General features: G+C 40.5%; 1 protein-coding gene across 4 annotated transcripts in view; it reads left to right on the forward strand.

Moving 5' to 3' along the window:
- Positions 1 to 23,933, forward strand: part of KHDRBS3 (KH RNA binding domain containing, signal transduction associated 3) — a 154,465-nt gene that overhangs the window by 73,523 nt on the left and 57,009 nt on the right. For all 4 annotated transcript variants that reach the window (XM_086335597.1, XM_086335601.1, XM_086335599.1 and 1 more), the window contains exons 3-5: positions 302 to 418; positions 6,364 to 6,510; positions 17,856 to 17,995. In XM_086335597.1, the coding sequence (XP_086191723.1) occupies positions 302 to 418; positions 6,364 to 6,510; positions 17,856 to 17,995 (404 nt within the window). The remainder of the gene's footprint in view (positions 1 to 301; positions 419 to 6,363; positions 6,511 to 17,855; positions 17,996 to 23,933) is intronic.

Below are 23,933 nucleotides of genomic sequence, written 5' to 3' on the forward strand. Positions count from 1 at the left end.
GCAACTGAGGAATTCTGGGAATTAACTTCACTTACAGTTACAGGAAATACACTCACCACTGGAGTGACTTGCTAGGAAGAAGTACATGTTGTTTTAAATTATGTATTTTTTAGCCCTGTTTATGCAGTTTGTGGGAAACGTTATAGGGTGATGCTATAGCAGGAACTGAAATTATTTGTCATTAATCAGTGATGTGCAGCGTACTGCAGTACCACTGCAGTGTCTCCCGAAATTCACAAAATAAATTGCTTTCTTCAGATATGAATATTACAAATTGTTTTTTTTTTTTTATTTTTCCTAGTTCAACTTTGTGGGAAAACTTTTGGGGCCACGTGGAAATTCTCTGAAGCGTTTACAAGAAGAAACCTTGACAAAAATGTCCATCCTTGGAAAAGGCTCCATGAGAGACAAGGCGAAGGTAAAGCTTATTGTAAACAATGGCTCCTGGTTCAGTCAAGTTATATAATGTACTTTCAGATCAGCCACGGTGTGAGCTAACTAGGGTCCCAAGTAAATTATATGAAAATGCTACATATGGTAATATATTTGTGACACTATTCAGAAAGTTGGGTCACTCAGGCCAGTTTCAGAATATGTAGTATCTTAAACCAAAATCTGTGACTATTACTTTAATTTATGGAGTGAAATAGTAGACACAATACCGTCTAGAAAGTGCAGTTTTGTTGAAATTATCATGAGGAGAAAAGTTATCTAAAGTCTCAGCTTCACTATTTGCATTTTAGATTAATTTCTTTGGGTCTTTTTTCTATGCCTGTGTTTCATATTGTTGAGTTTTTAGAGTATATGCTATTGTTTGCTCTTTTTACCCTTCTTTTGTTACCCCATGCATTTTTTATCAAGTTAAAATTGATCGTAAATGTTTTGTTAATTGCTTCCTAACCGGACACATAGTTGTTCTACTTGGATGTATTCACATGACTGCCTCTTTTCTTAATAAACTAAAATTACTGAATTATTTTTATTGATCACTTTCTTAAATATAACAATTCTAAACGAAATGTTCACATTTCATAATGTGGTATCACTTATGTTGTCCTATTATTACTTTGCTGTTCTCTCATTATTAAAAGATTTATATTATTGAGAATGAAATCCGCCTTCAGTGATCACTTTCCATGAAATGTTGAACAATTATTGTGTCAGACAAAAAGCATGTTTAAACAAAATTCAGCCTCCTTACAAAAAAGTCCGTCTAAACAATAGCTTTTATAATTAAAAAAAAAGCCACCATTTGTTTATTTAAAAGCCACTGTGAGTCAGGTACTCTGTGCACCATCTTACATGTATTATTACTGCATGTTATCCTTGGAAAAATGATGACAGATACATAATATTTTTCTTATTTTATGTCAGAAAAGTGAGATTCAGAGAACCTAAATCTATTATCCAGGTTTATTAGTGGAGTTTATATTACTTTATTAAAACATGGCTACATATCACAGTCGTATGAGATACTGTTTAAAAATAGAGTCCCATGCCCCAGCCTGTTTCGGTAGAACCTCAAAATGAACTTTCAATAGGTGTTTAAGGGATTCTGATGCACGCTAGGTCAGCTGAACTGCTCACGAGCATCACTGTCGACAAAAGATGTTCCTCTGATTCCCTGACTCACCTGTTCTGGCAGGAGGAGAACATGGAACCATATATGGGTCAGTTGGTCAGAAACTGTGTGTGTCTTACTGGGAAGTATCCCATCTATGCTGATGTCTTACTTAAGTTTTCAGGAAGGCCATCTGGTAATGAAGTCCATGATATGACCAGTGAAACCCATCAACTTTGTGCTGCTTATTTGTTATTAAGGGCCTTCCTTGTTGAGAAGCAGTGTTCTGTGCCAGTGATCAGGGAGTCCACAGATGGTTTTACAGGAAGAAGGAAGCAGGGGAGGCAAGTCCTCAGCCATTGTACGTCCAAAGAGCAAGTGCCTGGCTGGGTATAATCAGAGGCATCCTAAACCGTGTCAGCTCACTAACCACGCTCGGTGGTCCTCCCAGATCTTGTGGCCATTTTAAGGGCTGGTGATTGTTCTCTGCTACTGGCATGTTAGACAGGCAGCAGTGACAGGAGCCAGGAATCCTTTTTGAGGGCAGTCCGTGTGGTGCAGTCACGTTCATGAGTAGCACTGAGGGGGCTGGGAGTGAGGTGCTTTGACATCTGTTGCAGTGGGTCCCTTGGGCTACCTGGTCACAGAGGCCATGCTCTGCATCGCGTGGGACTCCCTGTTACTACACACTTGGGCCTCTTTCCCAGACCAGGTATCACCCCTTCACAAATCTCCTTTCTGTGTCCTTGAATACATCAGTCAGTGGGTCAGTATGGGGATTCTTCACATGCTGATAGTTTACATCCCATCAAGGCACCTGGGAGCTGAGGACGTAGCGTAGTCTACTGAGCCCACTGATAGGGGACCAGCACCAGAAGCACTTTATCTCTTGATCCCATAAACCCCAGTCTCATTGGTGGCCTTCAGCAGAGCAGCATTTGCTCAGAATCGAGTCTGTTCATCCTCAAACTGTATGAGTATTTCTCCTTTTCAGCGTACGCTTATTATAGTAAAAGGTCCCAGATCCTTGTTGAAAAGGCTGGGAGTAAATGTTTAGTACACACACACCAGGAGTCCTACAGCTGCTGTCCTCATGCAACCTTCTCCTCTAGATTTAGCTCAGCTCTGTTATTTTCTGCATCCCCGGGGTGGGCGGGGATCCAATCTTGGGCCAGGAGGTGATAAAGGGTAGTAGAAGGAAAGCATGAGAATTGTCATCTCCTTTTAAGCAGCTTCCTTGGCTGTTTGAGACAGGCTTTTGCCAGTGTGGAAGGCTCAGTGGGACTTAGTGTTTGTACTCAGAGTTACTCGAATCCTTCCAGATGTTGCCCATCCAGCTCTCAGGGTTTCGTGGTCCTCCAGACACTGTCCTTAGTCCCCCATAGGGATGGCTGGCAGTCTGCTGGTCATTCAGCTATACATGCCCAAACTCTGCCTGGTTGGCCTGCCTCTGTTGGCTCCAGCAGCCTGTGACCACAGCAGGGAAACTTTCTGGGATACTTCTGCTCTTTGGGCCTTGAACTGATCATGTCAAGTCCTGAGTCTGCCATTTCCGTCTTTGAACTCTTCAATGCAGTAGAAAGAGCCCATTTCACCCTACCCTGCCCACCTCGTCTCCTTCTCGCCCATCATACTGTGCCACGTGGTCCATGGCTTACACCTTCAGAAGCGTCTCCCTGACAGTAACCACAGTGATTGTTTCAGCGACAGATGTGTCCCATCTGCCAGGTAGCAGTCAGATCCTCACTGCCTAACTTCAGTTTATCCTTTTTATTGATTTTTACTTTACAGAAGTCCTCCATTAATAATGTTTATTTCTAAAGACATTTCCATTCCCTAGTATTACAATCTCATCCTTTTAGATTTTCATAGTGTTCATCATTAAAGTTCTAATGTGAACATAATTCATTTTCTTCTTGTACTTGCTGTATTGATAAAATTGTAGGATTCATTACTGACACGTATCAACTGGTTATGTAGCATAATAATCACTAAAATGCTATGGTCTCTTGAGCCTTCAGTTTGTGCCAGACATGCTGAATGTTTTGTCCACATCATCTATGTTATAGGATAATACAATAATTAATACTATCATTATGTTATAATAGTTATCATTACTATATTTATCATTTGAGTGCTTGGTTTATGCTAAGCATAATTCTAAAGACTTCTGATGTCTTTTGAATGACTCTAACACCTTTATTACTAATAACTCCTAATGACTATTATGATGGCTACTTTATTACTATAACAACCCTTTGAGCAGTAGGTACTACATTATTATTATTCATTTTAAAATCACCTCTTCAAGATAAAGATAAAATAGCCTGACCAGTTGTTGGGTTTGGGGTTTCAATGCAGAACTCAATAAAGTCTATGTTCTTCCCTAAACGGAGTATTGCCTCTCATCATTAACCCAAGAAGAAACCCAGTAATAACTGCTCACTCTGTGGAGTTGCAGGACAGCTGTGGTTATGATCAGAAAGCCTCCCAGTTCCAGCTTCAGTTTGTAATAGAAATTAAAATGTTTGCCTCTGAATCAACAATTATAATCTCATTAAAAGCATTAGCCTGGTGCCATTATTAGAAAAAGATAAGAAATGTTTACTTCAGTAGTTCATGTTTTCAAAGATGAACTACCGGGCACAGAATCCAGTTTTTAAGACCTCAACTTTGAAAGTCAGAGTGTCAGATCAAATAACGACAATATTCTGATTGGGACAAGAACTAGTCCGCCAGTGGCATAAAGAACAGTCCTTTTCACACTTGACGATTTTGAAGGAAATGCATAGGTAGCTTATATTTGCTCTCCCTTCAAATAATTTTTTTCTTTTCTTTCATTCTCTGGTCCACTTTCCATAAATGTGAAGGAAACTAGCGTTTCCCGAGTACCTGCTGCACGCAAGGCAGCGTCCTGGGCACTGTGTGCACCATCTCCTCTGCCAGCCTTTACCCAAGCGGCCTTTTTAGTCATCTCAGCGGGCCTGCACTCATGTACATCGCCAGAGTTTCTCAGTCATGTCTGACTCTGTGACCCCGTGGACTGTAGCCTGCCAGGCTCCTCTGTCTAAGGGATGTCCCAGGCAAGAAAGCAGGAGTGGGTTGCCATTCCCTTCTGCAGGGGATCTTCCCGAACCAGGGATCAAACCTGGGTCTCCTGCATTGTAGGCAGACACTTTACCGTCTGAGCACCAGGGTATTCATATACATACAGTGGTTTAGTGGTGGTGGTTTAGTTGCTAAGTCGTGTCTGACTTTTGTGACCCCATGGACTGTAGCCTGTCAGGCTCCTCTGTCCATGGGATTCTTCAGGCAAGAATACTGGAGTGGGTTGCCATTCCTTTTCCAGGGCATCTTCCTGACCCAGGAATCGAACCCAGGTCTCCTGCATTGCAGGCAAATGATTTACCAGCTGAGCTATGAGGGAAGCCCTGACACAAAGTTGATTTTGCAAATTAAGTGTTGGATTACATATGATCTGTTCAGACTCACACCCATGTTGACCAGCATGGCTAAAATTCAGGTCTGTCTGGCTCCAGGTCCCCTGCCCTTTTCATGCTCTGTATTTTGATTGCATTTCTTCATGAGAATTCAAATTAGTTAACTAACAAAAGTTGGAGCCTTAGATCCAGGTTGTGTGTGCCTCTTTGGCCTCTTGGTTAATGCCAGGACCAGCAGGTGGTGTGCCAGGAATCCCTGGGCTCTCTCTCTTACAGGGTAGGTTTTTTGGAGCGGCTTGCAGGGATTCCTGCCTTTTGGAAATCTCTCCGGTTGTAGGTTCCTACTAATCTTTCTGTGTCTGTCTGATCTTAATGTTGAGAACAAAGACTGTTAGAAGAATCTGATTCTGTAATTGTTGCTCTAATGAAGGCTTGTTGAAAAAGCTCACGAAGCAAAGTTAGTGATCTGAGTCCTTTATGATCTGAGTGCCCCACCCCCCCACCTATTTTCTTACCCTGAATTTCATTGTATCAACCAAATTTTTTTTAATGTTTCTCATAATTAAATAAAATCATAAAAAATTTTTCGTTTATTTTATTCACAGTTTTCTTCTCAGAGGAGTGTAGGGTTTGGCATGTGGAAATATTTTTTGAAATAATATATGAATGAGCAAATGAACATAAAAATGAATAATATTTACCTACTCATTCAGAAATATTCATTAAGCATCTACTATCTACCAAGCGCTTTTCTAGACAAAGAAGCATGCAGTAAAACAAGACAACCATGGGTTCTGCTCCATGGCAACCACTTTAAGTGGGAGAGATTAGAAAATGGACCAACAGTAAAGTATTTTAGATATTAGCGGTAAATGCACAGCGTAACCAGCTCAGACACAGGCCTGGTTGTGTGGCCAGTTTGAAGAACACAGAAGAGTCCTCTGCAGTGCCTGGGGCAGGGGTGGGCCAGCAAGGCCGGGGCGGGGGTATGGGGGTTGGTGAAGAGAGTCAAGAGGAGCACAGAGGAGTTCTCTGTGGTGCCTGGGCGGGGTGAGCCAGCAAGGCCTGGGAGTTGGGGCGGTGAAGAGAGTCAGCCGGCATGCGTGGCCTTGGCTAGACAGCAGGAGGACTCCTGGGCCAGAGGCAGGACTTGAGGCTTCCTCCCATGCAGCAGGAAGCCTGTGGAGTCTCCATAATGGCCCTGGGAATGCCAGAATCGTGTATATGTTTTAAATGTACTTCCTCGGGTGGTATTTGCTGCTGAGTGAATCTTTAGGACCACCATGTGTGAAATAAACTTGGTAGTTTTTATTTTCTTTTCTTACAATGACACCCTTTTAAACATGAGTTTTCTTTCTTCAGGAAGAAGAGTTGAGGAAAAGTGGAGAAGCAAAGTACTTCCATCTCAATGATGATCTCCACGTTCTCATTGAAGTTTTTGCACCCCCAGCAGAAGCCTATGCCCGGATGGGACATGCTCTGGAAGAAATCAAAAAGTTCCTCATTCCAGTTAGTACAGTGTTTCTTGATAATTAATTGGTACTTGAAAGTCCTCCCTTTGTTTAAAATCCTGGATAATTCTTATCAGTAATTGTTATTTGCATAGTGCTTGATCTGCTAAAGTGTCCCTGTGAACTACTTGGCATCATTCCTTCTTTTTCTGTGAGGCTAGGGATCTTGAAAGAGATGAGGCAATACAGCTCGGGTGACCCAGCAAGAATGGTGAAGAGCAGTCAGTGGTGTGTGTTTTGGGTTGCAGGTCCTAAGCCTTTTTGTGACACTGAAGTCACCTCACAGGTTCATTGCTATGCAGCATGAGCTCGTTGGTGCTGGCCACGAGCTGGGCGCTGTGCTTGGAGCTGGTGCGAGATGAGTGCAGCCCCGGCCTCGAGGCTGTGTGGTTTAGGGAAGGGATGGATGCAGACGATTTTTTTGTAGCATGATTAGGGTGATGGACACGAGCAGACGAGCACAGAGAGGAAGGGTGCTGTGCAGACGTTTATGTTTTGTTAACAGTGGGTGGTCTTTTAATGCTTTTCAGACACCTTGATGTTGCTGAGAATTTTAAAGAGAATATATCCTTGTTTCCACTACAAGGTTAATGCAGGCCTTCTGTATAATTTGCATGTTCTAGATTTAAAAAACAAAAACTTGGACCTGTCTAGATTAAAAAAAAATAGAAATCGAACCTCTTCAGACAGTTTACTGTAGAGAAACTGTCGCCTCCGCCAACAGCTGTCTGGGGTCAGATTGTGCTCAGCAGATGCAGTAGATTGACTTGCATACTGCAGCCTGTGTCATGATTACATTATCTGTGAGGAAACTGTCATATTTATAGGAAAGCATGTTATAAATCATGACTGCCTTGGAAGAACCAGGGCATAAGATTGAATTAAGTACTTTAATTTGGGAACTTAATATAGTTAACTTTTTATTGGTTCCGTCAAGCCAGTTAAGATGATCCTATTATTCATTTAGTTTAAAAACAAAGTTTTTGAGTGCTTTCTATTTGATAGACACGTGTAAACCAATAAATGACATAGCCCCTGCCCTTATGGGGCTTATGTAATGGGAGAGACAGGTTAGAATCAGATACTGATATAAATGACTTTAAAATTGCAACTCTACAAGAGGAAGGAGGGGTTTATTCCCTTCCTGGTCATTCAGTGTGGACTGGGGGGTGCCGGCTTAGCCAAGCAGGAGAGACTCTGTTTCCAGAGGCGGCAGCGGCAGACCTCCGCCCTGTCTCTTTCCACTCTTCAACCAAGGCATAGGTTCCAACTTCTTTCCCCTTGAACCTTAGCAGGCCAGAAGACTCTTTTGCCTAACGCAAAGTTACACAGAATTTCTGTTGTGTTTTCTTCTTAACATTTTATGGTATTAACTCTCTGATTTAAGTCTGTGATCCGTTCAAAGTTAATTTTTGTGTATGGCATTAGATTTAGCATCTAAATTTATCTTTTTCTGTGTAGGTATCCAGTAGTCCCAGCACCATATACTAAAAAGACAATTCTGTTGGATTCTCGGCACCAGTATTGAAAATTAACTGCATATAAATGTATGAATTTATTTCAGGATTCTCAGTTCTGTTCAGTTGATTAATATACCTGTCCTTATGCCTGGACCATGCTCTTAATTACTTCAGCCTTAGAGCAGATTTTGAAATCCAGGTTGTGTAAGTTCTGCAACTGTGTTCTTCTTTTTCAGTTGTTTTGTCTTTTCTGGCTGCTTTGCACTTTTATGTTTCTTTTACATTTAGCTTGTGGATTTCTACCAAAAAAAATTTTTTTTCTTAGGGTTTTGATACAATAGAACCTGAAGATCACTTGGGGATAATTTCCATCTTAACAGTATTACATCTTCTGTCCATGAACTTGAAATGTCTCTCTGTTTTTTAAAAGATACTTACAATTTTTTCTCAGCTGTGTTTTATTATAGTTTTCAGAATCCAAGTCTTGCATTTCTTTTGTTAAATTTGTAAGTATTATATACTTCTTGATGTCACTGTGAATGGAACTGTTTTTCTGAATTTCATTTTCAGATGGTTGCTGGTGTATAAAAATGGAGCCGATCTTATTTGACCTTGCTGGATGTGTGTGCTAGTTTCAGAGTGTGGATGCCCACACTGATTGAGAGTGTGGATGCCCACAAGGACATGTGATCTGTGAATAAAGAAGCTTTACTTCCTTTCCTATCTGATGCCTTTCATTTTTTATTAATCTTATTGTCTTCTTTATTGCACTAACTAGAACTTTTTCAATGCTTTGTTGAATAGACGTGAAGATAGAAATCTTTTTCTTGTTTTCAGTCTTTTACTAGTAAGTGTGATATTAGCTGTAGGGTCTTTTTTATTGCAACCCTTTATCATGTTGAAGTTCTATTTCTAGTTGTTAAGAGCTTTTTTGGTTTTGTTTTTGTTTTATCACAAATGGGTATTGGATTTTGCCAGATGTTTTTTTTCTGTCCATTGAGATGATCATGTGTTTTTTCTCCTTTATTCTGTTAATCCTAGTGTGTTGCATAGTTGATTTTCAGATGTCAAGCCAACCGTGCAGTCCATGGTTAAATCCTACTTGGTTTTAGGATTTAACCAACTTGATATATAGTCCTTTTTATATGTTGCTGGGTTTGGCTTATTAATAGTTTAAGGATTTTTACATCTATAATTGTGGGTGATATTGGTTTGTAGTACAGTATTTATATAGACAGTAACACACACATTTATTACTTTTGGTGCTGTTCATTTCTTTATACAGATATAATTGCCATATGATATGATGTTGCTTCTTTTCAGCCTGAAGGACTTCCTTTAGTCTTTTTTGTAACATAGGTCTGCTAGTAAAATTGTTCTTTTTTTCTCAAAATGTCTTTATTTCACCGATATCCTAAAGTTTAGTTTACAAGCATACTTTTTTTTATTGCACTTCATTTTACTATGCCTCAGAGATACTATGTTTTTTACAAATTAAAGGTTTGTGACAACCCTGGGTCAGGCAAGTCTGTTGGCATCATTTATCCAATAACATTTATTTACTTCATGTCTCTGTCACATTTTGGTAATTCTTACAGTATCTCAAACTTTTAAAAAAATTAATTTTGTGTTTGTTATGGTGATCTGTGATCAGTGATCTCTATTACTACTATTACTTCTGGGACTCACTGAAGGCTCAAATAATGATTAGCAGTTTTTAGCAATAAAATATTTTTTAATTAGGGTAGGTACATTTTTTTTTAGACACAGTGCTATTGCATGCTAATAGACTATAGTATAGTGTTAGACATAACTTTTCTAGGCATTGAGAAGCTAAAAATTTTGTATGACTTTCTTTATTGCAATATTTGCTTTATTGCAGTGGTCTGGAACCAAACCCACAATATCTCTGAATTATACCTGTATATATTTTTTGATTGGTGGTTAGGTAGTAAAAGACCATTCATCTCTTTTATAACCTCCACTATTTTTGATGGAAAGAATCATTAATTATTTTGTTCTGTACATGATCTGTTGTTTTTCTCTTGCTGCTACTCAGACTTTCTCTTTGATTTTCAACAATTTGGCTTTGGTGTACGTGTTTATCTTTCTTGTTCATTAAGCTTTTGTGGATATGTGGGTTTATGTCTTTCTTCAGACGTGGGTAGTTTTCAGCCATTGTTCCTTTAGATTTTTTTCCCACCTTACTCTTCCTCCCTTACCACCTCAACCTCTGGATTCCCATTATGTGTATGTTGGTACATTCAGTGGTGCCCCAGAGATATCTCAGACTCATTTTCCTTCGTCTGCTTTTCTCTGTTTTTCAGAGTGAACACTTTTAGTTGACTTACCTCCAAGTTCACTGATTCATTCTTGTGCCATCTCAAATCTTCTGATGAACTCCTTTAAGTAACTTTCAGTTCAGTTCAGTCGCTCAGTTGTATCTGACTCTTTGCGACCCTGTGAATCACAGCATGCCAGGCCTCCCTGTCCATCACAACTCCCAGAGTTCACTCAAACTCATGTCCATCGAGTTGATGATGCCATCCAGCCATCTCATCCTCTGTCGTCCCCTTCTCCTCCTGCCCCCAATCCCTCCCAGCATCAGAGTCTTTTCCAATGAGTCAACTCTTTGCGTGAGGTGGCCAAAGTATTGGAGTTCTAGCTTTAGCATAATTCCTTCCAAAGAACACCCAGGACTGATCTCTTTTAGAGTGGACTGGTTGGATCTCCTTGCAGTCCAAGGGACTCTCAAGAGTCTTCTTCAACACCACAGTTCAAAAGCATCAATTCTTCAGCGCTCAGCTTTCGCCACAGTCCAACTTTCACATCGATACATGACCACTGGAAAAACCATAGCCTTGACTAGACGGACCTTTGTTGGCAAAGTAATGTCTCAGCTTTTGAAAATGCTATTTAGGTTGGTCATAACTTTCCTTCCAAGAAGTAAGTGTCTTTTAATTTCATGGCTGCAGTCACTATCTGCAGTGATTTTGGAGCCCCCCAAAAATAAAATCTGACCCTGTTTCCCCATCTATTTCCCATGAAGTGATGGGACCAGATGCCATGATCTTCGTTTTCTGAATGTTGAGCTTTAGGCCAACTTTTTCACTCTCCTCTTTCACTTTCATCAAGAGGCTTTTGAGTTCCTCTTCACTTTCTGCCATAAGGGTGGTGTCATCTGCATATCTGAGGTTATAGTTATTTGGGGTTTTTAAAAATCTTTTTTTGCTAGTCCAGATTTGGGTCCTCTCCTGGGAAGTTTCTTCCTGCCCTGGCCATGGGTGACATTTTCCTTTGTTTACACATCTCTTAGGTTATTGGTGAGAACACCATGTTTTAGGTAATGTTTTGCAATGAGTCTGATTCCGATTCATTTTTTTCCCAGAGGGTTGTTGCAGGTTTTTTCTTTTCTTTTCTTTAATAATTTAATTGGACTGAAACTGCAGTCTGTCTCCTTCATGGTCTAAAGTTTTGTTAATTTTTTTTTTCTCAATGTTATTCTTAAGCCTGGCCTTCTAGGAGTTTTCTCTGGGTTAGCATTGCTGAGAGATCGACCAGTGAGTTGTCAGAGGTTGTGCTCAAAACCTGTGTCTGTAGGGCTTTCACCCTCTGCTGATGGAACTGGCTGTCACTGGGGAGTACAGTCAGGTTCCTGTCCGCCCTGGCTTTTACTTTCTGCCAGGAGTCCTTGTATCCCCTTTGCGTGGACACACACTGTCAGGCAGAGAGCTATCAAAGCTCCCCATGGCTGGTAAACTTCTGGCTAATCTGCCAATCTTTCTGTTTGTTGCTCGCGCCAGCCCAAACCTGATGATTAGACTTGCTGACTGGTCTTCTCTGGTCATTCACTCCCAGTTGCTGCTGATATTGGCAGTGCTGCTGGATGTGAAGCGTTTTCGTTCGTGCTTTGCAGCTGAGTGAACCGCCTCCTTCTGGTTCTTGTGGTTTACCATCCTAGTGGAACTCACGCGTCATCTGGGCTGGGAGGAGTGATGGAAGCATCCTCAGACAAAATCACCACAGGCTCCCCCCGTTCTTACCTGAGACTTAGCAGTTTTTCACAAACAGATTTATTTTATTTTCCATTTATTGTATCCCTTCAATAAGTTTCCAGAGTCCTAAAATTGTTTTTAACTATTCAGTCAGCTTTTATTGTTGCTTTTTATGGAAGAGCTTTGATAAACTCCTCAGTTACCCTGCAAGTCCCGTGCTCGCTTGTAACCTTTGTTTTTAATGGGTTGTTTTGTACCTTTGTCCATATAAGCATATGCGGTTTTGCTTCATTCTTTTTAATGTCTGCATAATATTTTATATGCATATTTTAGAATCTATTTAATTAGTCTTCAAATAATGAACATTTATTTCTTACAGATTATTATTCAAACACCGATCCCAGGATTAACCTTGAACATAAATATTAGCATATTTTGGCAAACATATCTGAAGAGTACATTTCTGGCAAAGAACCCACTGAATTTTTAATAAATTACTTTTAATGATTTTATTGAAAAACTTTTTCTGATTCTCCAGGGTAACACATTTAAATAGATTCTAAATTTATTGGCTAGAGAAATCCCATTTACACATATTTAATTAGAATTCTAATCCATTTTCTACTCTTCACAATTGATGACAGTGTTGGTGTTAGTGTTACGATAGTTTCACTTTTCAGATGGGGAGTTAAAGTGATAATTTAGTAATGACTAGTTTAAAATGTAAAATTGTAAAAATAATTTAGTCTGTAAGGTGCCACCTATGACTTGGTTTCTCTACTGATTTAAAAACATTATTTCAAAGACCAATAAAATTGTAACTAGTGTCTTGTGTGACATCAGAAGAAACAATTACATTGTGTCTAAAGAAGTTGTCGAAAATTACATAGCTGCTCTGCAGTTGGTTAAATTCAGGCTAAACCTCAGATGTGATTGACTTAGATTCCATTTTTTTGTTTGTTTTCCCTCCTAACTACATTATGTACTTTAAAATTTACTTTCACACAGATGATGTTTAAAATAAGCTTTTAATTCAACTTTTTGTGGCACCATTGTAAATTACCTAACTTTACTTAGAGCAAAGCTTTTGCTTATTTTTTTTTTTTAATTTTTAATGTGTTTCTAATGGGGCCTCAGTTATGTTCTTTTTCCCTGAATCTGTTTTTAAGCACATAAAATTTTGTGTCCTGCTTTCTAACACTTCTCAATAGGGCCAATACTTAGCATTTACATAGCACATTTTATTTAGAATGTGCTTTACAAATAATTTATCAATCACACATTTTTAGTAAAATGGCAAGGAACATGTCAATAGGCTTATTTTAAAGAAGTTGAAATAACTATAGATTCACATGACTTCTGAGGTCATGATACCCCAGATAGGTTAGAGAACCTGTATTACAGTAAAACCTAGATTCAGGCCTTAGCCTCCCTGCTAACGGTGACGACTTGGATTTTTCTTCATTTACCTTTCTTCCTCTTACTCTGCAGGTGTTAGCTGGTTATGATGTCAGCTTCATTTTTGATTGGTGTCCATATTATTTTTCTTACTTCACAGTGCTTTCTCCTACAAGTTGTTTTTTGCACTCTACTTTTGAAAAGTAAGGAAGAGAGCATTTGTTTTTTAGTCACTCAGTCATGTCCAGCTCTTTGTGACCCCATGGACACGCCAGGGTTCCCTGTCCTTCATCATCTCCCAGAACTTGCTCAAACTCATGTCCATTGAGTTGGTGATGCCATCCAACCATCTCATCCTCTGCCGTCCCCTCCTCCTCCTGGCTTCACTCTTTCCCAGCATCAGGGTCTTTTCCAGTGAGTCAGCTCTTCGCATCAGGTGGCCAAAGTATTGGAGCTTCAGCTTCAGCATTTTATATTTTAATTTGAAATAATTCAGGATACTGTCTCATCTGAGTCTTTTATTCATACTCAGATTTGCTTTATTTCTTCTGTCATCAAATCCTTCCTTCCTTCTTCAGACTGTAGTCCTTCTCTCTTCCTCTTTGTAGCAAACAACTGGGAGAAGCTGGCTCCTTTACTGTATCTGGGACTTGTTCCCATTCATTCTTCATTCTACCTGAATGAATTCTAGCTCACTCACTGTTCACCAAAATGATTATGAAGTCAGTACTGCCTCTGTAGTTAGTGAATCCCACAGAGTCAGTGCCTGGCTTCTTATTGATGTGAATGCAACACTGACTTGCTGTGACTTTTGTAGCGTGACCACCTACCTGTCCCTCTCGGGCTCTCGCCACACCTTCCTGTCGTCTTTGTGAGGTCCTCTCCCTTCTGCATGTTGGTGTTCAGAGCAGTGTCTTCAGCCCTTCTCTCACTCTGTGATGGTTCCCACACAGCCCTGCCTGCTGCCGATGCTGTCTACAGATGGATTCTCGTGAGAGGTCCCCACAGCCACCTGCGAGCTCAGCTGTTCTTTAGGAGCACTCAGCAAAGAGAAAATGAGCCAGCTGGGAAAACCAGGCCCAGGCTTCCTGCTGTCCCTTCCCAGTGGACTTACGCAGGACTCGTTGACTCTCCCAGCAACCCCATGTGACGACACTGGACTGTTCGTTTGAACCAGGGAGGCTCCCCTGAACCTTGTGTCCAGGGTTTTCATTGCAGATCAGTTCCAAAGACGTGCAGTGCCCCTGACAGATGCTCAGAGGCCAGCACCAGAATCCCCCTTTCTGAGCCACAACAGACATTCCCCATTGGTCATGTTCCTGAGACAGATTTATCTGCCAAGTTGGTACAGCCTGACCTCAGGCCTCAGGCACATGGAAGCAGTCTTAATAGGCAGAACCCACGACAGATTCAGAGGTTCTCTGCCAAGAGCCTACCATGGGCCAGACTTGATGACACACCCTACTCTGTAATGTGTGGGGCCTGTGTAACTCTTCCTTGCCCACTTCTGTATCCCTCTCTTTGACTTCTAAGTTTTCATTTCCTCTATCTGATTGCTATAGAATATCTCAATTTTTATATACTATAGACCATTGCAGACTCAACCTGCACAAAAGATCTAATATATTACCATATCTAATAAAATTAAGCATTATAAATAACTCCATATCTAAACCTCTTCCCACCCTTCCTGCCATGTCCCTCCCTACTCCAGGTCATCTTTACCATATCCTGGGATTACTTAACTACTTCCACCTAATGTTTCTGCCTCCAGTGGGTTCCTCCACCCCTTTTATTATCTTTTTTGAGATATAAATCACAGCATAAAATCTACTCATATAAAATATATGATTCAGTGGTTTTTAGTATATTCCATAGTGCTACAAGCATCAACATAATCTAAATTAGAACATTTGTAGTTTTTGTGGCAAAAATACAGGGCCCACTTGATTTTTTTGATGTAGATATTCAGTTGTTGCGGCACCATTTGTTGGAGACTATTGGAGAATCAATTGACTGTACTTGATATCTTTGCTCTCAGTTTTATTTCATTGATCTTTCTGTATTATTTAAGTCAGTATCATACTGTTTCGATTACTATAGCTTTACTGGAGTTTTTGAAATCAGAGCATACAGTCCTCCAACTTTGTTCTTCCTTTAGATAGTTCTGGCTATCCTAGATTCTTTGGATTTCCATGTAAATTTTAGGATCAGCTTGTCTATTGCTGCAAGAGGCCAGCTGGAATTTTAATAGGGATTTCCTTGAGTCTGTAGATCATTTGTGTATGTTGCGGGGGGGTGGGGGGAGTTATTGTCATAAAAACAATGTTGAGTCCTCCTATCCATGAATATGAGGTATCTTTCCTTTTGCTTAGAGTTTTTAAAATGTATTCCAATATTAATTTGTACTTTTCAGTATACAGATCTTACCTTTATTTTGTTAATTTACTTCTAAGTATGCTATTCTTTTTGATGCTACTCTAAATGGAATCTTTTTTTTTTATTCTTATAATGCTCATTGTTACTATAAAGAAATACAACTGATTTTTGTATATTAATCTTGTATCCTGCAACTATACTAAACTCTTTTATTGGCTCTAATGTTTTTGTGGATTCTTTGTGTTTTTCTGTATATAGGATTATGCCATCTGTAAACAGAAATTATTGTGTTTCTTCTCTTCCAATCTGAATACCATTAATCAAAAGTGGCAGAAGTATATATCCTGTCTTGTTCCTGGACTTAGGCTGAAACTTTCAGTCTTTTACCATTAAATATGGTATTAGCTATGGGTTTTCTTAGTTTGTTGGGTATTTCTATAATGAAAGTATGTTGGATTCTTCAGTCAGATTTTTTCTTGGTATATTAAAAGTACTAAGTGATTTTTGTCCTTTATTCTATTATTATGGTATTATGTTAATTGATTTTCACATGGGATAAACCAAGCTTGCAATCCTGGTATAAGTTCTGCTCAGTTCTTGTGTGTATATTTCCTTTTTCTATTGTTCATGCTAGTGGATTTGACTTCTTAACAGTTTTTCAAGAGCTGCTGCATCTATATTCCTAAGAACACTCTTTTGCAGATTTCTTGTAATATCTTTGGTTTTGGTATCAGGGCAACAATACTTACTTCATAGAATCAGTGAGGACATGTCTCCTCCTTTTTAGTTTTTGGAAGTTTGTGAAGGATCACATTAATTCTTTTTTAATTGTTTGTGGAGTTCTCCAGTGAAGCCCCACAGACTTAGGCTTTTCTTTGCAGGACTTTAAAAAAATTTTTTAGTACTAATTTAGCGTTTTTACTTGTTACTAACTGTTCGTATTTTCTATTTCTTCTCCGTCAGTTTTGATGGTTTGTGTCTTTCTTGGAATTTGTCCGTGTCATCTAAGTTATCTAACTTGTGGGCACATAGTTGTTCATAGCATTTTCAAAATATAAACCTCCTTTTCTTAAATAATTTTTAGTACCATAATTTCCAGACATTTGATGTTATATTTAAAAAGACTTAAATCTTTACTCGATTTGGTTTCTGCTTTCCTTTTCACTTTGAAGACCACTCTTCCACTCCAGACTGTCTCTTGTAGTTTAGCCATATAGCACTTATTTCAGTTCCCTGGACACACTTTTACTCTGGATTTTAAAATATACTTTTCCCTCTGTCTAGAATACTTTTCAGCCTCCCTTCTGGTAACTGGTTCACTCACTCTTAGATGACATTTCTTGTAGAGAATCTACTCTTAACTGTCCATGGTTGAGTTAGATGGCCTTCCTTTTTGATCATATATACCTGAACTTTCTTTTGATTGTAAAACAGACCACACTTATGTTTATTACATGTCTTTCTTGACAATTATTGAATGGAGTTGGGGATATTATTAGGGAAAGGAGAGAAATCAAGGATAACTCCCAAAGTTTCTGAGTTGAATATTTTGAAAATAATGTAAGAGCAGGTTTTCAAGAATAAGATGATGTACTCAGTTTTGGAAATGCCGAATTTTGCGACTTGAACAATATCCAAATGAATACGTACAAAGAAACTGTGTGCATGCCCTTCTTAGTTTCATTAAAGCTGCCGTGTTGCCTCTTTGTCTTCCCCCTTTCCCTGTCAGACTGAGTCCTTGGCTGCAGGAACCATGCGTGCTCCCCTGGGTTGTGTTAGTTGGCACATCATTTATGCTTAGTAACTACAAGTTGACTGAGTTGTAAATAGTAATATCCATATATCAGTTACATGATATTTTAATTTTATTATAAATATTTCACTTGGAGAGTATGCCCAAGAGAAGGAATTATGGCTGACCATAGAAAATTTTAGTTTAGGGGAAAAATACTGTTTGGGTTTTTCTCTTTACAACAGTTCATTCATATATTTTCATTTCAACAGACTCAAATCTTATTTTATCTTTTTAAACTATTTTTCATATACTTTTTCTATTAAAAATTGTTTGCTTCTTGTCATAAATGCTTTGCTCTCTTCTGTTTTTTGTGTAGGACTATAATGATGAAATCAGGCAGGCACAGCTCCAGGAATTAACATATTTGAATGGTGGTTCCGAAAATGCCGATGTCCCAGTGGTTCGAGGGAAACCTACCTTACGTACAAGAGGTGTACCAACCCCAGCAATAACCAGGTAGGTGTGATTAATTGACTTGCCTTGTTGTTAGAATGTGGTGTCATGGCAACAGTTTTCCTGTTTTCTTTACTAACAGGTAAGCAGGTCTACCAGCGTGTTGGTACAAAGCCTGTGGGAATGCTTTCAGGCAATATGGTATCATATTAAGAGTATTCACTTGGACTGCAGTATTCTTGTGTTTAAATCCCTGGATCAGGAAGATCCCCAGATGGAGGAAATGGCAACCCACTCCAATGGAAAAAATCCCATGAACATAGGAAAAATTGGGAAGCATAGAAACATTGGAAAATTCCCATGAACATAGGAACCTGGCGGGCTAAAGTCTGTGGGGTTACGAAAAGTCAGACACAACTGAGCATGCACATTCCTGGGCTTAAATATGACCTGTACCACTTACTAGCTAATGAATGATAAGTTTATTTAATCACTTTCATGTTATTAATCCCTTAATTCTTTAAAATGAAAGCAATAGCTTTGATGCACAAGTGGACGTCATGGAAGCTTGCTTCCTTTTGAGTGCAGATGGTATCAAGCTAGTTCAGTGCCACATCTCCAGTGGTGAGCAGTATCAGGTACCAGGTAAATGCCCCCATGCCTGTTCTCGTTTTATTTCATGTAGCTGCTCTGTGGTATCTGATACTCCAGATCTCGTCCAGGCACACTGAAATTTTATTTTTGTCTCAAACTAATGATTCATGACCCCTTTAAACATGAAAAATGTTTTAATGAATTACAAGTCAGTTGAAGCAAACTGTAGATTAAGATATGACTCTCAAACCTATTTGAGCATTATTTTTAATTTTTTAATTTTTGCCCTCGAAAGAACCCCGTGGAAATTAGTCACACAGATTTTCTTTTTTTACTAGTGACTACATGTATTTTTTCAGGTAGTTTTGCATGAAATAATTTTAAATAGGCGTATTCCATATAACCAAGTGCATTTGGAGGAATAACAAGTCAGTTCCCTGGGGGGTGTTGCGGATCAGCACACTGTCAGAGCAGTTACAGACAGGTGTTATTGCAGTGTAGAATAAACACAGACCTGGGCATGGTACCAGGTGGGTTTTCTCTATAAAACAGGCTAATAATAGGATTGCTGCAGATGATATAATGAAATAATTTATGTAGCTGTTCAGTAAATGGTAAATCTCTTTCATTTCCATTTCTCCTAATGTTAAATAATTTACTTGAAATCATAAAAAAATACATATTTGCTATATTAGTTTCCTGTGGCTGTTGCAGTCAGTTACTACCAATTTGATGGCTTTAAGCAATAGAAATTGGTTACAGCTCTGGAGGCTAGATGTCTGCAGTCAGCTGAAGGAGGCCACAGCCTGGGTGTTGACAGCTCTCCCCCTGGAGGTGGTAGCAGGAATCCTTTTCTGGACCCTGCCAGCTTCTGGGCCTGTGGGCAGTCCTCGCCTTGAGTCCATATCTGCTCTCTCTCCTTCCCCTTGTCTTGCTCAGCGCCATTGGCCCGCCTTCCTTAGGGGAGCGCTTGCCTGTATTTAGAGCCCACTTGGAGTTTCACACCTGCAAAGGCCCATTTTACCCCTTGGATGGAGAGCACAGAGCGCGGGCAAGGCCTCGCTCTAGGGGGTGCTCTGTCCCCAGATCAGACCTCTCATTGTACTGTCTGGTTGTCATGTTTTCGGTTATGTAGAAAATGCTACCTTAGGAACAGGCAGGGAGGCAGAAACTTTCTGTTCGGGGAGTGTAATGTCTAGAGAAACCCCTCCATCCACCCAGATGAAAAAAAAAAATATTCTTGATGACAACATATGCATTGCTTACCATTTTAAGCTTTTCCGTTGCCTTGGTGGTTGATATTCTTGGATAGAATTGCTGTTCAGTTCACAGGTCAGAGCCTGTGGTTTAGTGTATGGAGTCGTGGCTGGCTGTGCTGACTGAACCCCTTCATGAGGGTACTTCTGGACTCTGCTTCCTCCCTCCATGTGACTCCATGGCACCACATCTTCCAGACGCTCTTGTTAAACAGGATTAAATTCGTGTTCCTCTAAGAGGCATACAGTGCCCTTCTGTACTGTTCTTAAGACCTGTCTCCCAACTGGTCTTATTCATTACTGTGCCGTGTTCCCTGTGTTGAGCACCTGGCCCCACCCCTGGGTGGATGTGTGTGCTCCCCGCTTCCAGACCTTTGTTCACATTGTTCCTGCATCTGCAGTCCTCTCTCCGCCGCTCACCTGTTCAAATCCTACTTGTCTGTGCAGCCAACTTACTTCAACAGGCACTCACAGTGCGCCCACTGCTGACAGTACTTCCTGAGCGTATCACAGACCATGACTAGGTTAAGCCTCACCAACAGCCCTGTGAGGCGGGTGCTGTTCTGCTCGTCACCACGTCATGAATGAGGACAGTGGGCAGGGAACCCAGGGGGATGCGGGCAGTCTGATTCTGGAAACCTGCCTCTCCCTTTGAGCCTCCCCTTCAGTTTTCATTCAGAATCTTGTTTTTTTCTTCCACCCATTCTTCCCTTGCCACTTTTCCATAGACATTTCATTCTGTCACTTTTGTTATATTTTAATTACAGCACGATTAATACAAACTACGATGAGAAATTTGTATTTTTACTACTTTTCCTCATCAGATCATAAGGTAACTTTCTGTAAGTTAATATTCATCTAACAGAATAAAAGTTAATTGATACAGAAAGTATTATGGTAGAAAATTACAAAAATCCTAAGAGTGAGATTGATTAATACACAAAAAGGTGCATGTTGTTTTGTAAGGTTGGCAAAATTGGTCTCCAGATTATGCTTTGTCCTTTCTAGTGGCCAAAGCTGAGGAAAATACAGTTATAGAATTCATGATGTCTAAATGGCTAAAAACAGTCATAAAATGAAAGACAAATGTACTTACTGCATCCTCGCACTTTAGTCCTGGGACTGTTGGAAGCTCCTTGGTGGATCTTCACCACATCGAAGTCATTGGAAGTCATTTTGATTTTTGCTCTAAAATTATCCATAAATCTACTTTTCTTTGATCCTCTTTCTCATTCTGCATTCCAGCCAGACTGGTCTCCTTTCTGTTCCTCAAACAGGCCATCCCAGTCTCTCTCCATGTCCCTGGCCTTCCTTCCTCCTTCCCGGAAGGCCTGTCTGCAGTCGCCTGCCCGCCCCTCAGCACCTTGCTCTCAGTACACCCAGGCACCTTTCCGAGAAGGCTTTGCCATCTCCTTGTTTGAAAGGGCCACCGTGTAGCCCAGGAGCCAGTCCACACACCCTTCTTGGTTATGTAACAGCATTTATCAAACTGAATTTACCTTTCTGACTTGTTCACATTTTCATTGGTGACTCCTTCAGTTCAGTTCAGTTCAGTTCAGTCGCTCAGTTGTGTCCGACTCTTTGTGACACCATGAATTGCAGCACGCCAGGCCTCCCTGTCCATCACCAACTCCTGGAGTTCACCCAGACTCACGTCCATCGAGTCAGTGATGCCATCCAGCCATCTCATCCTCTGTCGTCCCCTTCTCCTCCTGCCCTCAATCCCTCCCAGCATCAGAGTCTTTTCCAATGAGTCAACTCTTTGCATGAGGTGGCCAAAGTACTGGAGTTTCAGCTTTAGCATCATTCCTTCCAAAGAAATCCCAGGGCTGATCTCCTTCAGAATGGACTGGTTGGATCTCCTTGCAGTCCAAGTGACTCTCAAGAGTCTTCTCCAACACCACAGTTCAAAAGTATCAATTCTTTGGTGTTCAGCCTTCTTCACAGTCCAACTCTCACATCCATACATGAACCTTAAAGGACCTTGTGTCTCTAATACATGGCATATAGGACTCAGAAATAAATGTTGAGTGAATTCAGTACGTTTGCAAATTCCTTAGACTCTTCTGATGGAGTGTTGACGTTTAAGTATTGTTAGTGTAGTTCTTGTCTGCCAGGTGACTGATTTACTGTGGGAGTCGCCTGTTGGGACTGGTCACTCGGATGGCACCACTGGGGAATGTCTCAGTGGAGCAGGTCATTCCTGGAATCTTCTTGCATGTTCCCCACTGTTCTCACTTTAGGATACATTTCTGCTAAAAGATGTAAATGATCTAAAATTAAATCCTGCCATAGGGAGTAATACGTACTTTAATAAAACCTTTTCATTCAGTTTTCAGATGAGAGGACTAAACTTACGCCTTTCTTACTAGGAGATGAGCAAGTTGCTTTTTTTCCAGTCTACCCTGTGCTGACTGTGATACGTCACTTCGGTCCTTGCAAGGACCCCAGCAGAGAAGTGTCAGGGAAATTAGGATTGACGCCACTCCAGGCAAACTTTTGTTTAGTTTTATGTTTTTCTCCGCAGGGTTTCTACCCCTTGTTTTGCTGCTGCCTGGATGGTCTATGTGAGACAGATCTGAGCCCTCAAGGATGCTCCCTTCCTTCCACTCTGCAGAACATCTGGCTGGTTCTGTGTACCTTTTCCACTGGCCTTGTCTCTGACCCCTCTGGCTCTTCCCCGGAGTAGCAGGCAGTGTCCTCTCCTTGCATTTGTTACCAGAGACAGCAGGGGAAAAAAAGTGAATACAGCCTGTCTCTCTAGGTAGTAAATACACATTCTCCAGTGTTGGGTGCTACATGTGGTGGGTTTGTTTCAACTTAGGAGATGAGGCTTACCTTATCAACTCAAGACCTTTTATCAAATGGGGGAAATTTCAGCTACGGTTTCTTCACATATTTTGCCTGCTCCTTCTCTCTTCTTTTCTTGGATGGCAGTCTCAGGTTAGATCCTCAGACTGCACTTGCCAGCCTTTGTGCCTAGTGCAGGACTCTGCAGCGCACTCGCAGGCTGCCATGAGGGGTTTAAACTGTCATGGGGCCACCTCAGAGATCTGCAGCTTCCAGACGCTGTGTGAACTGTCAGCGTATGGTGATCATTTGTCGTCTTAGCATTAGATCATGCCCCACTGATATTAATGATACTGTGTTTTTATACGGCTGGCACATCAGCAGCTGCTGATAAATTCTAGCCACAGTTGCGTTGACTAGTGGGCACCACGTAACTTCTCAACCATGGGATCAGATGGGACATGGTCACCCTCATTTTCGCATCAACACTAACCTTCACGTGGTACCTATTCTCTTTTTAAAATGGATTATGAATAATATCATAGATACTGAAGATTGTTTTAGTGAGAGAAAATGATATGTTTTTCTCCACAGTAGGTGAAGTTATGAGAAATGTTATTGGGAAAACTGAATAGTTAATATATGGGCCATAAATATTTCACCAGCATATGATATGATTTACATTAATCTACCAATCTATATTAAAAAGTCCTTTTTTATTATTAAGGAAAGGCTGGAAATAGGAAAAATGATCTATTTCTTTTTCTACTAAATTATAAGTTTCCAATTGGAAAAAAACCTGTTAATTTGGGATGGTATATAAATTGTTTGAGTCCCTCCTGGATTTGCCTTCTGAGGACCTTGTACCACCTGACCTGTCAGAACTGTCTCACCCCTTCCTTCCCACTGTGTCTACTGTCCGTGCCCTGGAAACCCAGGCAGTGATCAGGACACATGTGCTCCTCGCTGCAGGCAGAGGCTGGAGGACTTTCCCTGGAAATGAGCTTCTCTGCTTGTCTTGCCGTAAGCCCAGAACTATCCCTCCGTCCTCACACGCACTGCCTTTCCTCCCTCGTGCTCTCTGAGTTAGTACAGCCATACTAGAGTGGATTAAGGAGAGACAGGTGAAAAGCCTGTAAAATCGCCTTAGTAGGTTTGGGGAAGACACTAACTGAGGCAAATAACATGGCAAACAATGAGAAAACTTGCAACTAGAACTTGTCTTGTAAATGCCAGCCTGGAACAGAGCACGGTTCTCCTGGTCACAGCACCAGAGCACCCTGGCTTTTCAAAAGTTTAATCAATTTTTTTCCTTTTTGAACGTGAAGTCAGTTTCTGGTGTTAGGTCATTTAATGTCACA

Source organism: Bos grunniens, chromosome 14, assembly GCF_055505025.1.
Source record: "Bos grunniens cultivar Pamir isolate PY7600 chromosome 14, Bosgru_T2T1.0, whole genome shotgun sequence".
Lineage (NCBI taxonomy): Eukaryota > Metazoa > Chordata > Mammalia > Artiodactyla > Bovidae > Bos > Bos grunniens.